This window comes from Hypomesus transpacificus, chromosome 18, assembly GCF_021917145.1.
Source record: "Hypomesus transpacificus isolate Combined female chromosome 18, fHypTra1, whole genome shotgun sequence".
Classification (NCBI taxonomy): Eukaryota; Metazoa; Chordata; class Actinopteri; order Osmeriformes; family Osmeridae; genus Hypomesus; species Hypomesus transpacificus.
In genome coordinates, this window is record NC_061077.1 from 12,953,881 (window position 1) to 12,970,030 (window position 16,150).

General features: G+C 44.2%; 2 protein-coding genes across 2 annotated transcripts in view; both read left to right on the forward strand.

The window, feature by feature from the left end:
• Positions 1-4,884, forward strand: part of LOC124480269 (biglycan-like) — a 5,894-nt gene extending 1,010 nt beyond the window's left edge. Inside the window, exons 2-7 of the mRNA XM_047039400.1 lie at positions 89-273; positions 1,578-1,791; positions 2,207-2,317; positions 2,516-2,609; positions 2,966-3,104; positions 3,301-4,884. Of these exons, the coding sequence (XP_046895356.1) occupies positions 89-273; positions 1,578-1,791; positions 2,207-2,317; positions 2,516-2,609; positions 2,966-3,104; positions 3,301-3,498 (941 nt within the window). The 3' untranslated portion in view covers positions 3,499-4,884. The remainder of the gene's footprint in view (positions 1-88; positions 274-1,577; positions 1,792-2,206; positions 2,318-2,515; positions 2,610-2,965; positions 3,105-3,300) is intronic.
• A 2,014-nt stretch (positions 4,885-6,898) lies between these two features.
• b4galt3 (UDP-Gal:betaGlcNAc beta 1,4- galactosyltransferase, polypeptide 3) lies at positions 6,899-14,078 on the forward strand. The gene is made up of 6 exons (XM_047040894.1): positions 6,899-7,191; positions 7,447-7,682; positions 7,830-8,020; positions 8,462-8,584; positions 10,141-10,245; positions 10,502-14,078. Exons 1-6 carry the CDS (start codon positions 6,909-6,911, stop codon positions 10,860-10,862), a joined length of 1,299 nt encoding a protein of 432 aa, XP_046896850.1. The 5' UTR covers positions 6,899-6,908; the 3' UTR covers positions 10,863-14,078.
• Positions 14,079-16,150: the final 2,072 nt, after the last annotated feature.

A 16,150-nucleotide genomic window follows, 5' to 3' on the forward strand; every position in this document is an offset into this window, starting at 1 on the left:
ACATGTGTGTTTGTAACCTGTGTCTGTGGCTTCTCCATTTTTCTCCAGCTTACTGCAGGCTAATTCCCTCAGGCTTGTGTGTTATAATGATACATTTTTGCTTATACAGGGATATCAGATGCCACTACTGACTGTGTGTGTGTGTGTGATGGGCCTGCAGGTCTCACAGAGGTGCCTAAGAACATCCCCTCTGACACCAAACTCCTGGACCTGCAGAACAACCGCATCACCGAGCTGAAAGAGAATGACTTCAAAGGCCTGGCTAACCTCTATGTGAGAGAGACCAGCCTCTCCCTCCACATCTCTCCCAAAGTCTTCTTTCCTTGTCTCCTGTCTGCCTCCCCCCCTCCCTCCTCCTCCTTCCCCTCCTTCTGTTTACCTCACTTCTTTCTCCCTCTCTTTACTGAGTGCCCAACTTGATTTTCTGCCCAAATCTTTCTCTTTCACTTTCTCATCCTTGCCCACCCTCTCGCTCTCCCTTTTTCGTTTTCTCTTTCTCCGTCCCTCCTCTATCTCTCTCCCTCTCTCTCTTCTTCTAACAATCTTTCTTTCTCTCCCTCCTCCTCTCTTGTTCCCCTCCCTCCCTCTCCATCTCCCTGTCTTTCCTGTGTGGATTACTTGTGCTTACGCTAGGCTTTCATGCCCTGGGAGCTGGAAGGGGGATTTTCTTGCTCACGTCCTTTCCTCTCTACCAGAGAGACTCGTCTCGTTCACATCCCTGCGTGCAGGAGAACACACCAAGAGCAATATTGAGCCTGGCAGGAGACAGAACTCCCAACACTGGACAATGGCATCTTTATTAAGAGATGTTTTCTTCAGCCATGTCTTGTCCTGTCTTGTACTCTGCCTGCATGCCTGCCTGCCTGCCTGCCTGCCTGCCTGCCTGTCTGTCTGTCTGTTTGTTTGTCTGTCTGCATATTTGCTTGTCTGTCTGCCTGTCTGTCTGCATACCTGTCTGTCTGCCTGCCTGCCTGCCTGCCTGCCTGCCTCCCTGCCTGTCTGTCTTTCTGTCTGTCTGTCTGTCTGTCTGTCTGTCTGTCTGTCTGTCTGCCTGTCTGTCTGCATATTTGCTTGTCTGTCTGCCTGTCTGTCTGCATACCTGTCTGTCTGCCTGCCTGTCTGCCTATCTACCTGTCTGTCTGAAGTCTGTCTGTTTGCCTGCCTGTCGGTATGCTTGTCTGCCTTCCTGTCTCCATGCTTGTCTGTCTGTCTGCCTGCCTGTATGTTGGTCTGTCTGTCACTTTTCTGTGACAAAATGAAAGGCTGTGATTCACCGTCTACTCTGGTGCTCAGTAGCTTCTGTATGCAAGAGAGGAGCAACCAAACTCACTTCCTGTACTCTCTCTTTCTCCCCCCGCTGTTTCTCGTGTCCCTTCCCCCCCCCCTGTCTTCATCTGGCTCTCTCTCTCCTGATATCTTGTTCTCTCTCTCAATCCAGGCATCGTTGACATAACACACGCTAGCCCGCATACTGCCAAGAGGGCAATCAAAAGTGATAACTCAGCAGTAATTAGAGATGCATCCTGCTCTCTCTCTCTCTCTCTCTCTCTCTGCTTTTCCCCCGACACCTTCCCCAGGCCTTGTCCCTGGTCAACAACAAGATCTCCAAGGTCCACCCCAAAGCCTTCTCCCCCCTCAAGCACATGCAGAAGCTCTACTTCTCCCGGAACTTGCTGACAGGGGTGCCCAAGAACCTGCCCCCCTCCCTGGTGGAGCTCCGCATCCATGAAAACCGCATCAAGAAGGTGGCAGAGGGGGCCTTCTCAGGCCTGGGCAGCATGAACTGCATAGGTCAGCCCCTGCTCTCTACTCGGTAGTCTGAAGTCTGTCCAAGCCTCGTGCGATTGATCGATACAACTTGATTATTGCGGTGCTTGACTGCAGGGTTTATATACCAATCAAGTCGTAACTGACCTTATTCATTTTCTCCATTAGCTAATGATTCGAATTGGACTATATTAGGCTTAAAGTAAAGGGAGAACAGCCCCCCAGTACAGCCCTGGTATATAATTCAGTGCATGTGCAATTAATGGCAAATTGTATTGCTGTCCCATAGAGGACTCAGTATAAACAATTGTTTCTGTACATTGATTGTGATATATCATTATAATTCCTTAAGGGCACATAGAGACTTCAAATGCATGCAGGGCTAAAGTGTTAACCCGGGCGTTATATGAAGGTTCTGACTAGTGGCTGTCTGTTGTAGAGATGGGTGGAAACCCCATCCAGAACAGTGGGTTTGAACCTGGCGCCTTCAAGGGACTGAAACTCAACTATCTTCGTATCTCAGATGCCAAGCTTACTGGGGTTCCTAAAGGTAACTGCACACACACACACACACACACCCACACACACACACACACTATCTGTCTCACACACACACACACACACACACACACACACAATCTATCTCACACACACACACACACACACTATCTGTCTCTCACACACACACACACACACACACACACACTTGTTCCCTCACTTGGATGTGTGTGTGATTTCCCCCCTCCAGACCTTCCAGACAGTCTCCATGAGCTTCATCTGGACCACAACCAGATCCAGGCTATTGAGCTGGAGGACCTGAGCCGCTACAAGCACGTGTACAGGTACACACAAACACACATACAGTACAAACACACCCACACCCACAGATCAACCACTGTCCATTCTTTAAGGCTGTTACGACTGAAAAATACACTATCAAGGCCTTTATGGGCACATTATCGGTCAATAGTGCCACTCAGTGGTGATTGTCAGCACTGTAAATAAACGGCATTGCAATTACCTTTGTTCCTCTCTTCTCTTCTTGTCTCTTCTTTACTCTACTCTACACTTCTCCTCTCTTTTTGTTCTCCCTCCCTCTCCCTCTCCCTCTCTCTCTCTCTCTCTCTCTCTCTCTCTCTCTCTCTCTCTCTCTCTCTGTGTCTCTCTCTCTCTGTGTCTCTCTCTCTCTGGTTGGCAGGTTGGGCCTGGGCTTCAACCACATCCGTATGATAGAGAACGGCAGCCTGGCGTACATTCCCCGTCTGAGAGAGCTGCACCTGGAGAACAACCGACTCACTCGCGTGCCCAAGGGTCTGCCTGACATGAAGTACCTACAGGTGTGTGTGTGGGGTGTGTGTGTGTGTGTGTGTGTGAGCTTGTGTAAGCATAAGTCTCTTTAAACATCATATTTACCAAACTTAGTTTGGTATGTGGTACCAAGGTAAGCACAGTGCTACTGTACAAGCCAAGCTACGTCCACCCTCAGCTAAAATCGTGTGCCCCGCCCCGCCCTGTTCCCCTCCTATCCTCTAGGTGGTGTATCTCCATTCTAACAACATCAGTCAGGTGGAGGTGGATGACTTCTGTCCCCGAGGCTTTGGGATGAAGAGAACGTTCTACAACGGCATCAGCCTCTTTGCCAACCCTGTGCAATACTGGGAGGTCCAGCCCGCAGCCTTCCGCTGCGTCAGCGACCGCTTGGCCATCCAGTTTGGCAACTACAAGAAGTAAAGAGCCAGAGAGCTAGGGAGACGGAGGAGGGGAAGGGATGAGGAAAAAGGGAAGAAGTGGAGAGGAGAGAAGAGAGAGGAGAAAAGGAGTGGTGGACAAGATTGATGTTGTGAGGGGAGGAGAGAGAGAAACGGGTGGAACGGGTGGGAGAAGGTATTGGTTAAGGAAGAAAATGATTAATAAAGTTGACATGTATTTGAATCTTTTTATATTTTCGGGAGAAAGAGAGGGGGAGAAAACAAGCAAAAATGAGCATGCAGTGAAAATGTTAACCTTAACAAAGGAACCTTGAGTGTGAAAGATGTCTGTTGTTTTGAGTCCGACACCGCTGATTGGACCAGAAAATATAAAAGAGTATTTGTTGTCAGGGACAAAACACAGATTTGTGTTTTTTGTGGTTTGGATAGACCGGAGAATGGTGTCTTTCCCTTTTGTGAGATTATAAAGAACAGACATAAAGTATGCAGGTATCGAACATTTGTGAAACATTTCATTCCACTTTTATAAAATAGGTTTTAATGTTTTAGTAGTTATTATTGTAAATCATCATTTTGGTGAAGATTATATACAGGCAAGCAATAGAGACGTTATATACAGTTTTTATCTAAACACATTTCCTGTGTTGATTTTCGTAGTTGCATTCCATCCTTTATACTTTTGTAAATGTTGAAGCTACAGTGAACAACATTTCCAAGCTTCTAATCATGGTCAGTTTCAAAGAATTCGGTTAAAACTGCAATTGTATAATCGGTCTCCCACATAGAGGAACTAGGTGGTATTGACTCAGACCTTTAACATCCACAGTCTGTCAGTTTTCCAGTAATTACTTGGTTTTCGGCACAGGAAACTGTATCATCCACCTTCCTGTGTGGATGTTGATTTGTGTCATCAAGCCCAGCAAATGGTATTATACTGCACCTTTATAAAGGAATCAACTTGACCTGCAGGACTTGACCAGTAACCACATGGACACAGAGTGAGCAGTTGTTTCCTGCGCTTTGGGGCTAACAGGACTCTGACTCTATTGGTTAAATACGTGTCGTCGCTCCTGTCAACAAGAGCAGTGTGTCTGTGATGCTTCATGTTAACTGGTTTCAATGGGGGAGGGTGGAGTTGCCATTAATGCTATACTGTATTCTGCCAAGCGGCCGCATGTGAGAATAAATATCTTCAAACTTGATAATTTGTGCGAAGCAGAGAGAATGAGAGAGATTGAGAGAGAAAACATGCCCCTAGTTTTGGAGGCTGGTGTGTGAGAAATAAAAGATCATTACAACCGTTTCCGAAAGTTTTGAAGTATGTGAAAGGGAAACGCATTTTTGTTGGATTGGTTTGTTGACTGTGTTCTTGATGTAAAAAAAACAAAAGTAAAGTACAATCACTAAATGCAGTAATGGATGGAATGTTTTCCCTACACATATTAGTGTAAAGAAACAGGGGAGAGTGATATGTAAAAGTCTTCTTAATTGTCTGATGCCTCTGACTAAACATCAGCGCATTCTTCATACACACATCATTCCATCCACAATCAGCTGTTGGCGCATTTTCAATTTGCCCCGCAAATCACGTCATCGCACTGGCCGACCACAAGTCTCTCCGAGGGGCAAAATGCTAGGCTACAATGTGAGAGATGGACTGTTGACATCGGACGGATGCGGCCGTAGCGGTGCTTTTGCGTGAGAACAGCCCGATGACAGTGGATTCTAGACTATGGAAGGATTTCGTCCATAAGATGAGAGATTACGAGGAACAGTCGATGTGAGAATCAGGAGCATCTGGACTATACTGTGTGTGTGCTTCTCCTCGCTCGGCCCAACCGATCTACCATCAAAGCCAGGGGCTGAATTTGAAATGTCGCAGGAATATGGGGGTGAGCCGAAGAGCAGAAATCACATTTAGGTCTTTATGTAGGCTGCAAACACGAAATATAACAATATTCAAATGAAACCATTCATACAATCGAGTGAATCATCTGCAGACATCACGATAGTGTAACTATATGCGCGTTATTTCTTAACGATTGCACAATTATTCTTTTAGTTAGCCTATTTGTTATTAATTGCATTAGCCTATAAATCATTAATTGATTCCTTCACCTGTCAGTTTTGTCGACTGATCGTTGGAAACTTGAGAAGCCTATGTGCACATGGACGCATTGATTCCTTTGACTTTGACACCAGCCTCATTAATGTCATATTAAAATGTTCGAACTGTAAATAAATAGGCCATGATGATTGTATCGGTTTGTACACCTGTCTAGAAAACACCAAGTATAGTATTCGACTTTATTAGATATTCGTAAACCCCAAAAGTCGACGGTCGCTGTAGGGATCGGGGTAAAAGTTATTTTATAATATTATATAATGTATTATATTATACATTATAATGGAACTATATAATAATCAAAATGTCTAGGCCTAGATTTTTTTTAATGAAATCACATAATATTTTATGGGGGAAAACAAAGAGTGTGAAGGTAATATCGAAGGTAATATCAAATGAATGCTGCTAAATGTTAATCCATCAAATATTTATCATTCCTTATCCTGCAAAAAAAATGAATGAGCCAGATATGGCGACATTCAGAGTATAGCTCAATACTAATTTCCCTGTTAAAAGGCACAATGACAGGAAGAGTAAAACAGAGGCAAACTAAAGGTTCCCAGCTTGACAGCAGCAACACACAAAAACCACCAAAACTCAGATACGACAATTGTAGGCTAACATTGCACACACACAGACAGTAATACATGTTTTACAACATTACTCTGTGGACAGTGTAGAAGCACATCGTTTAGATGTAGCAAAAATGAATTACTCATTCAGTATGCAAGTTTAAGTTATTATTGTTTGTTTTTTTTACATTTCTTTTGCAGTGACTTGTCTGGTCTTGAGACAATGGATGAACCTGCTTGGCTACATGGTTGCAACCTCCCATTCATAGTCATGGATGCCACCCTCTGAACTTCCTGAGGCTCCCTCATCCTCATAGCCCTCCCCACCCCTCCTTCTGTCTCCCCTTCTTCCCTTCTCCACCTCCCTTGCCTATCCTTCCTTTACGTTTCTCTATATTCTCTCCCTCCTGGTCTTCTCTAAGTCTTTCTGTGTTGGTCACTCGCTATCTGTCTCGAACACGCCTACGCACCCGCACACACACGCACTCATTCAAACACACACACAAGCAGTCATCTTGATCTTTTCTTCCCCTCTCTCTCTCTCTCTCTCTCTCTCTCTCTCTCTCTCTCTCTCTCTCTCTCTCTCTCTCTCTCTCTATCTATCTATCTATCTATCTATCTATCTATCTATCTATCTATCTATCTATCTATCTATCTCTCTCTCTCTCTCTCTCTCTCTCTCTCTCTCTCTCTCTTTCTCTCCCCTTCTCCCTCCCTCCCCCCCCCCCTCCCACCATGCCTTGTTTTGGCCGTTCTCTGGACTCGCCGTGCACGCTGGCCCTCCTGGTGGGCTTCCAGTTTGCCTTCGTGCTCTACTTCTCCCTGGGGGGGTTCCGGGGGCTCGTGTCCGTGTTGGTCCACACCATCGAGCCCGAGTTCGACTACTCGCGCCCCCACGATGTCTACACCAACCTCAGCCACCTGGGGGTGCTGTCGCTGCCTGTTGCCCACACAGGCACAGGACCCCCAAGCACAGCAGCGCCTTTAAAGGACTGCCTGATCCCTTCACCGCTGCTGGGTGCGTGCGTGTGCTCGTGTGTTTTCTAGCAAGGGTTTTCCATTAGGGATGTGTGTGTAAGTGTGTGTGTGTCTCTCTCTCTGCAGAGTAAAGCACAGCAGTGTAAAGGTTTTTTCCGGTTAATGCGAGACTGTGCGTGCCTGCTTGCATGTGTGTAGATGCCTACAGTACATTTGTGACCCGTCCCGTTCCTTCCCAGTGTTTGCGACCACACAACCGCATCTTTTTCATGGTTCTTATTTGGGGGTCCTCCAGTGGGCCCCGTTTCCGTCCGTCTGTCCTCTCCTCTGTCCCTGGACGAGATCCGACAAAGGAACCCTCTGGTGTTACCGGGCGGACGCTACCGGCCGCCGGACTGCGAGCCCCGCCACCACACGGCCATCGTGGTGCCTTACCGTAACCGTCAGACTCACCTCCGCTCTCTCCTCTACCACCTCCACCCGTTCCTGCAGCGGCAGCAGATCCACTACAGCATCTACATTGTGCACCAGGTGTGTGTGTGTGAGTAAGCGTGTCCGGAAGGGGTTTGTGTGTCCGCTCTGCTGACTTGTCCTTTTCGTCTCGCTGACAATAAGCCCCCTCGCTCGTCTCCCCTTCCCCCTTCCCCCCTCCCTCCCCTGTGTGTTCTTGTGTTGCAGTGGGGGAACGCCACCTTCAACCGGGCCAAGCTGCTGAACGTGGGGGTCCGCGAGGCTCTGAGGGACGAGGACTGGAGCTGCATCTTCCTCCACGACGTGGACCTGCTGCCTGAAAACGACCACAACACCTACACCTGCCACAAGCAGTTCCCTACACACCTGTCTGTAGCCATGGACAAGTTCAGATACAGGTACTGTGAGTTTACGTGCATGTGTGTGTGGTGTCTGTGTGTGTGGGTTCGTGACATCTTCACCTGTAACGAGCAGTTCCCGCACACACCTGTTTTTTACAATTGTACAAGGCTTTCATGTGCTTATACTTTATGTATGTTTTTGATAAATCGAGATTACATCTTAATAGAAGCAAGGATAAACGTTTTCCTCCACTTACCACACTTACCACAGTGGTGCTTGTGAATTTTAGGCTAATTAAAAAGCTACTGTACAACGATGCTTCTAAAACTATAGGCATCTCAGAAAATGCAATTTGTTATGTATACATAAAACATTTTTGTGAGGAATTATAATCATATTCTCGATGGTTACTTGCCGCTGCAGATCTACATAATGGTGTACATATACATCATCCAAATGCGCTTGTAAGTTTAAAGTGAAGTATTTGTCCCCCTTAGGTTGCCGTACCCCCAGTATTTTGGAGGGGTGTCTGCGGTCACCCCGGATCAGTATATGAAGATGAACGGCTTCCCCAACCACTACTGGGGATGGGGAGGGGAGGACGACGACATCGCTGCCAGGTGAGAGGAAGTGGGTCTAGGAGAGACAGGAAGAGGAAGTCACTGTGAAGTTCAGCCCCACCTGTGAGAAACATGGGGGTGAGGGAGAGGGGAATGTTAGAAAGTAACCTCCAGTCGACGTACGTAGGGGAGGACTAGCATCGTCACATACATCTGTTGCATGTTCCTCTCTCTCTCCCCATTCCCCCCTTCTTTTTCTGTTAACTTCTCCCCCGCTCACAAAAGTGCATTTGTTGTTCATTTAACGTTTGCCGTTTCCGGTACTTTTTGTCGCGTCATCATTTCTGTCTGTGTTCATCCTACATCTTCCATATTCTCCCTCTTCTCCACCACCAGGTCATGGCTTTGCCATGTCTCTCTTTCCTGCTGCTCTCGCTCCCTACCGATCGCACTTTCTCTCTCCCAGTCCCGACAGATGAGTATAGTCATTGAGTGTGCAAGAGGTCACTATCAAAGCTCCTGGTTGGTATACAGGCAACACTTTTTTTTCGGAAGGTCCCTTATGATTTCGCAAACCAACTGCAAACAAATGTTGAGCTAGACCTATCCCCTCGTTCTAAACTACATCAGCCAGAATGCAACTTTGAAGTTGGAGTTGCTCTATACAGTAGCTCTGTCTGGCTTGAGCAAAGATGCGATTCCATACTCAAACCAAGCGGGTGCTACCAAGCCAAACCTATCTAGGACAAGACAACATGGGTTTGTACTTGTATCATTATAATATGCTTCTCCCGAGCTTAGATGTTAGCTACCTTTTAGTTATATTTCTTTTTGTGACCCCCTAACTAGTTACTCTATTCTACTGTGTCTACATTTGACAAAAACAGCTTTAACTTGGAGGGACCTGAGATGGAATGAGGGCATTCATTTTACTGTTCACTGTCACCATTTTTAAGCCCACAGTCATGGCCATTAGTTTTGGCAATGACAAATGTTGTGTTTTGCAAAGTTTGCTGGTTCAGTATTTTAGGATTTTTTTTCACGTTTCTATAAAATACTGGAATCACAATAAGGCACATTTCATATTTTGTAAAGCTTTTTTGGGGGCAACATTTTTCAATAAATGCAAATAGTCTCCTCTTTTACTGCAGTCAATCTGCTCTTAAAATCCCATTAGAATGATAGAGCGATTTTACCTGGCTAAAACTAGTTCACACTTTCCCTGTGCTGAGGACATGACTTACTGAAATTATGTTAGCATTCATTTTATGCCAAGGCCCAGCAAGCTTTGGAAACACAAAATGTATGTCGCTCCCAATACTTTTGGCCGCGGCTGTACATAAACTTTACATGTCACATCATATGTACGGCTCCTTATCTGCATGCTGTCTACTGTGTTGTCTTGGTGTTTGTGCCCTGGTTTTGGATTTGAGAATATTGTTTTGCAATAGAGTATTGTATTGTTGTATTGTGTGGTATAGTAGTGCACTACAGTACAGCTCAGTTTAGTACATTACAGACATATTACCTCCTTGTGCCTATGCTTTACTCTGTGTCTGTCCAGTAATGATCATGTACTGTATCCCCTGTCTGATTCCTCCTCTGCCTCTCTCCAGAGTGCGTCTCTCTGGGATGAAGATAGTACGCCCTCCTGTGGCCATTGGCCATTACAAGATGATCAAGCATAAAGGTGACAAGGGCAACGAGCAGAACCCACGCAGGTATGAATGACAGGGGGCAGATGTCTCTCTCTCTCTCTTTCTCCCCCCCTCTCTCTCTCTCTCTCTCTCTCTTCTCTCTCTCTCTCTCTCTCTCTCTCTCTCTCTCTCTCTCTCTCTCTCTCTCTCTCTCTCTCTCTCTCTCTCTCTCTCTCTCACACACACACACATACACACACACGCACACACACAGGCAACCATACATATACTAGATACACACACCGTATCACTCTCTCCTCTTCTCCCTCGAATCGGAAAGGTTTGACCTGCTGAAGAGGACCAGGCTGAACTGGCACTCTGACGGCCTCAACTCACTGACCTACGACCTTTTATCCAAAGAGCTGGAGCCACTCTACACCAACCTGTCTGTCAACATAGGCGACGACCCCCGTCTTCCCCTGGCCAAACTCCCGCCCCCTGTCCCCAAACATGGGGTCAAGAGAGCCGGGGGAAGGCCTAACTACTCCCATCACGGCACCCAGAGGGAGGGGCAGATTGTAAAAGTTTCTTCACCTGCCAATGTGACTGCAGCCAAGCTTGCTGGTGAGCACACAGACCCCGCCCAGTCTAAGAAGGCAGCGAATGAGACGACAGAGGAAAAGATGGGTGTGGTCAAATAGGAGCAGGAAACTGATGGATATGCGGTCCGCTTCTTCAAAGTCTAAACTGGCTGTGCTCCCTTTTTATCAGCGCCGATCGAAAATTACATTGATTGTCATCGAGTTTAGTCCTTTCACAGTAACACAACAGAGACACTGGAAAAGGGGGAAGAAATCCACTTCAGACTACTGGAATGCATTCAAGAAAGCTGTTGGAACTGCCTTTATGCTTTATGGAATCCTGTGTGTTCCTACTGTGAACGAAAACGACGAGCGATGCTAGCTAGCCACATCCGCAGGTAAACATCGAGCACTGTTTCCAACCAGCCTCAAAAACACCCCTCAATGGCACTCAACCCTGGACAGCATTAAAAGTCCACCACAAGTCCTCGAGCATGTATGTTGAATATGAAGCATTAGAGAGAGAGAGAGAGAGAGAGAGAGAGAGTTTGCTTGTGTGTTTGCTTGTGTGTTTATTTTAACTTCAAATCCCTGAAAAACTCAATGAGGATTCAGACAAACCTCTTTCTGCCATTCGGACACCAGGTTTGCAAACCATCTGCCCACTGCTGCTGTCAGCCAATCATATTCCAGCTGACTTCTAACTTTAGCCAATCTGCTCAGACGCTGCTGCTGTTGGTCCGCCCTACTGTGTGGGTTTGTGTTTCTGTGCCTTCTCTCTTTAAAGTCCCATTTTATAGATTTGGATGAAGATTCAGATCTCATAAATTAAAGGTCTCAAATTGCTATCGGAGGAGGTTAAACTGATTCCAAATCTGTGCTAAAGTACCTATCTGGAGCACCATTTTATATGTTGTGCAACGATCAGCGCTCTCACACTCCAGAACTGATTAGATGACTGTAGAGTTTATATTTCTATGAAGAAAAGTGTGTTTATTTGTTTACGTTGATGTATCTCTTTACTGTTTGGTGCCTCTTTAGATTGTGATCTTTTGATTTTAAGACAATCTGAGCGTAGAAGTGAAACTGTGTTACTTACCGATTGCCTCACAAAATAGATGAATCTCATAACTATCTTCATGCCTGCCAGATATTGTAGACTTGGCTATATGTAGTTATAGTATATACTGTATATGTACATGTATTCTCTTTATGTGAATGAACTTGTGCTCACTGATTTAGGTGATTTTCCTTTTTTGTAGTCAGTATGACCATTTTGGGTTATACATGTGACTTAACATTTGCCAGTTCATGATTGTGTTTTGATATGAGTAGAGCTGCTGTTATGACAATGCACTTGGGAAGACATTAGGTGTTCGTTATTTTCCCCAACACTATCCACAGCAAGGTGTCCTTGGTTCATGCTATGGGGTTATACAAACCTTTTAGTCTCTCACTCCGGCAACGACTTCTAAACATGGGTGAAAACATCTTTCACCACAGCGCAAAGGAAAGGAAGATGAACTATTACATTTAGACATGATGACATGATGACAGAGATTTACGATATGTGATTATGGGTCCCTTTAGTATTCACATACACGTATTTTGTTTTCCATCTCTTCCATTTTGAATGTAATGTTCATACTAAAGCACTGTTGGTGATGGAAATGACTGCTTGGAGCATGTAGTCGTGGGCGCTGTGTTGGTTTATATTTCCTGCTGCTGATGTGTACGGCATATCACATCGGTATTCCACATCAGTTCCCAATGTGATTGGATAAGGGTCTAATAAGTATATCTGAACATCATATTTATGCTACCAGATTAATTCAAAAGAATCTCGAATATCTTGTTTTTAGGATGACTGATTATATTGTATTATACAATAATTTTTCTTTGACTTACTGTACCTTTTACTCATAGTAATAATACAGGTAATAAGCTAATTTGAATGTATTTTCAGTCAACCACTGTTTGTACTAACTCTACTATACTCAAGCATACACACAAGTAAGGAAAGTAAGCTACATTTCATTTAAATGTTTAATTTATTTAACTTGTAGGAACCATTCTAGACAAAGTGCTATACTGCATAGTAATGTGCTATACTTACAGTTAATAACTGTAGCTGTTCTACAGATTCTGTCATAAATACTGTGGATTTGTTTGAACCCAATGATGGATTTGATACTTGATTGTCCCCTCAGAGAGCGATGCAGCAGGTGTAGATAACGAGGGGTATGTACTGTGTGAGACACACTTCATATACAGTACAGTACAAATACAGCATTTGACCTAGGAATTCAACCCTATCATTATGTATCATGACAACTATTATGATATCACTGTTCAGAAGCGACCAGTGTTCAACTGTATGGGTCCAGCTCTTGACCCATGTCTGTGTACACCAGTAGACATATTCCAGCCCACAGGTCGTATTCATCATAGCATTACAGACCGTTCGTGGAATTATCAGTTGAAAATCTGAACCTTTTAACTCGAGAGTAGCAAACAGAACAAATAACTGTGTTGAAAAATCTGTGTTGCTGCCGATAGTACAGTATATACAGTGTGTGCAATTAGCAGCACAACCTGCTAATGTTTGCCTACTGTATCTTTGAGAGTTAGGATACAGATACATGGGGGATACTGGCATTGTGCTCATTGGTTGTAGCTGTATACCTACTGTTTGATGGCATATCACTTTTTCAGTGTTTATGTAATTATTTCTGGTACATATCACTAGTTGGCCACCACTGACAGTAATCTTTACTAAATACTCTGATCAGACTAGTGAGTATTATAGGACATAGTGTGCTAAACTAGAGATTGTTGTATATTTAATAAAATAGCTAGTTTTATATAATAGCTAGAGATATTTTGATGAGAATGCATTAGGGAGATATACTATAGGCAAAATCTACCAAACTCACTTTTTGTGACATATCTTAGGTAATTTCAGTGCAATGTTTTTTTTATGACTATAGGATTGTGGGAGTAGACAAGTAAACATTTTTTTTAAGAACCTTTTGTATTCATTTGATGGTTATGCACCATACAAGCAGAAGGATTGATGTGTGACATGTAATGTACAGTATTGGTTGCATCTCAGTTGCGTTTAGGACAAGTACATTATCAAGCTTTCAGATGGATTAGCATTGCACGTCTGGGATGACGACAGGTTGATTGATTGGTGTGTGTGTGTGAAAAGCAAGACCAGTAGAGTAGGTCACCCAAGACAGTCAAGGGACTAGGACTTGTAGTGTGGATGATACATCTATGTTACATGACATACTGAGAGACAAACAGACCAATAAAACATGCAAAAAAGATGCCCTGTTTCTTGTCTCTTTCGCCCATAACCTGCCACTGGCAAGTCATGCACATCCGTTTCATAGCTTTTAAGTTACACATCCATTAATATTTTGCAATCAGATTTTCTTTATTTACACTGGTACTGCTAATTTAGTCACTGAGATTGCCATGGCATCAAATGATTAGCCTATCAGCAGCTAAATGGGAAGTCACTAGTGCAAAAATGTTTTAGTTTGTATTTTTTTCACATCATTTTAAATGTCCGTGGTAAAAAAAAAAAAGTTACACTCCCTTCCATTTCTTAACCCTAGTTGGTTTGATAAGATAGCATTTTTATCAAGCAAAATAATCGAGGTGAACTAGTTATCTTGCTATATCGCTTAATTCAATGACAAGTAGACCTAGGCCTATAGATTCCTTTGACTTTTGCTTCAAAGTGATTTATTTTTACAGACTCTTTGAAGTACGGCTGATCAGACCCCCTATTTTCTCTGAAACACAACTCAAAGAGATTCAACCTCAATGCAAGAAAGCCCCCAACCAACAATTTTGGCCAACAACTTTTTTGCTTAGGCGGGTAGTACAGTATTTGGTAGTAAGCTATATTGTGGAGCATATCTGTAGGCTCACATAGCAAATCTACAAAATGTCTTTGTGAGTCATTAATGACATTACAGCCTACATTATGTTTTGAGTAGAGGGGGTGCTGTATGTGTCTTTAAAGTGTATGTGTGTACTATAGCTACACTTGTTTTCGGCTAAACGAATAAAGATATTTGCTCATCCAGCATACTAAAAGCTTCACACACATCTAACTTCTCTGTGATGTCCCTGTGTTCATTTCCTGTGTTTCCCACAAGCCCTTCCACCAGGATTCATGGTGCATCACTGGTTCCCAACAGTGAAAGTACTGACAACAAACACGGCAGAACCTCCCCTTTAAACACTGCTTTTGCCTGCTTCTCTGCTAAAAAGCTATTTAATGGCATCGGTGGATAGTATTTAAACTGAGTAGGCCCTGTGAACACACACATAGCAATGTACCATCCAGGAGTGTACACCAAGGGTTCTAAATCAGATAGCAATGTTAGAGGCTGTTCTGTAGGTTGTAACATACGTCTGTATTCACACATGACATCAATCTGTGTCCAAATGATGACATCACACTGTATGTTCCATAACAGGCCATAAAAAGCAGGATTAGAGAGACAGTTAGAGATGAGATCATGCTATAAATAGATTCTTGTTTTTTTGTGTTTGATCTGTTTCATAATCTCTGAGTCACAGATGCATAGAATCACACCGGTTAATCTGCCCCTTTAAAAGCAAGGAGATGAAAGGAAAGTTCACACCAGTTCAAGGTGTTCAACGCACCACAGTAAAATGACTCATCGACAGCTCCAAAAGTTGCTGGCCGGTCATTTGTCCTGTGTAAGAAATAAATACAGATCTTTGTACGTCGATGTCTTTCTCAGCAGAAGGGTGGCTGTTCGGACTGACGTGGGGGCCTGCTGAAGTGACAGGGCAGTGGGGGCACAGGGAGGTCTGAGACAGGCGTTAGTCTCCTCCTGTTAGCTCGTCAAAGACATGACTGACCTCTCCTATCCTGCAGAATCTGCGTGTGTGTGTGTGTGTGTGTTTTGCGTTGATCTGATTCGTATATGTACACATTCTGTATTTACACATACTGTACACGCATGGTTAGTTGGGGAAGTCTGGAACCTTCCGAAGATTCCAAACCGATTTTTATGGTAATCATTGAAACATTTTTGTCTTAAATACCACAAATACCCCTTGAAGTCCCTCTTTACCTGATCTGTCATATGCTCCAGTGTCCCTTCACATCTCAGCACAAGCACATACACGCAAACATGAATAATTACTCATGTACACACACACATACTTGCTCAAACACACACACTCTCTCACACACACACACACAAACACACCCACACAAACACACACACAGACAGTCCGTGTCTGGAGCAGGAAGCTTTTAATCTGAGAAGGTCAGCAAATTACTAAGAGGGGTTAAGAGTAACCAAATATACAATTAACACATTAATGTCCCACCGCATAAAATGTACCTT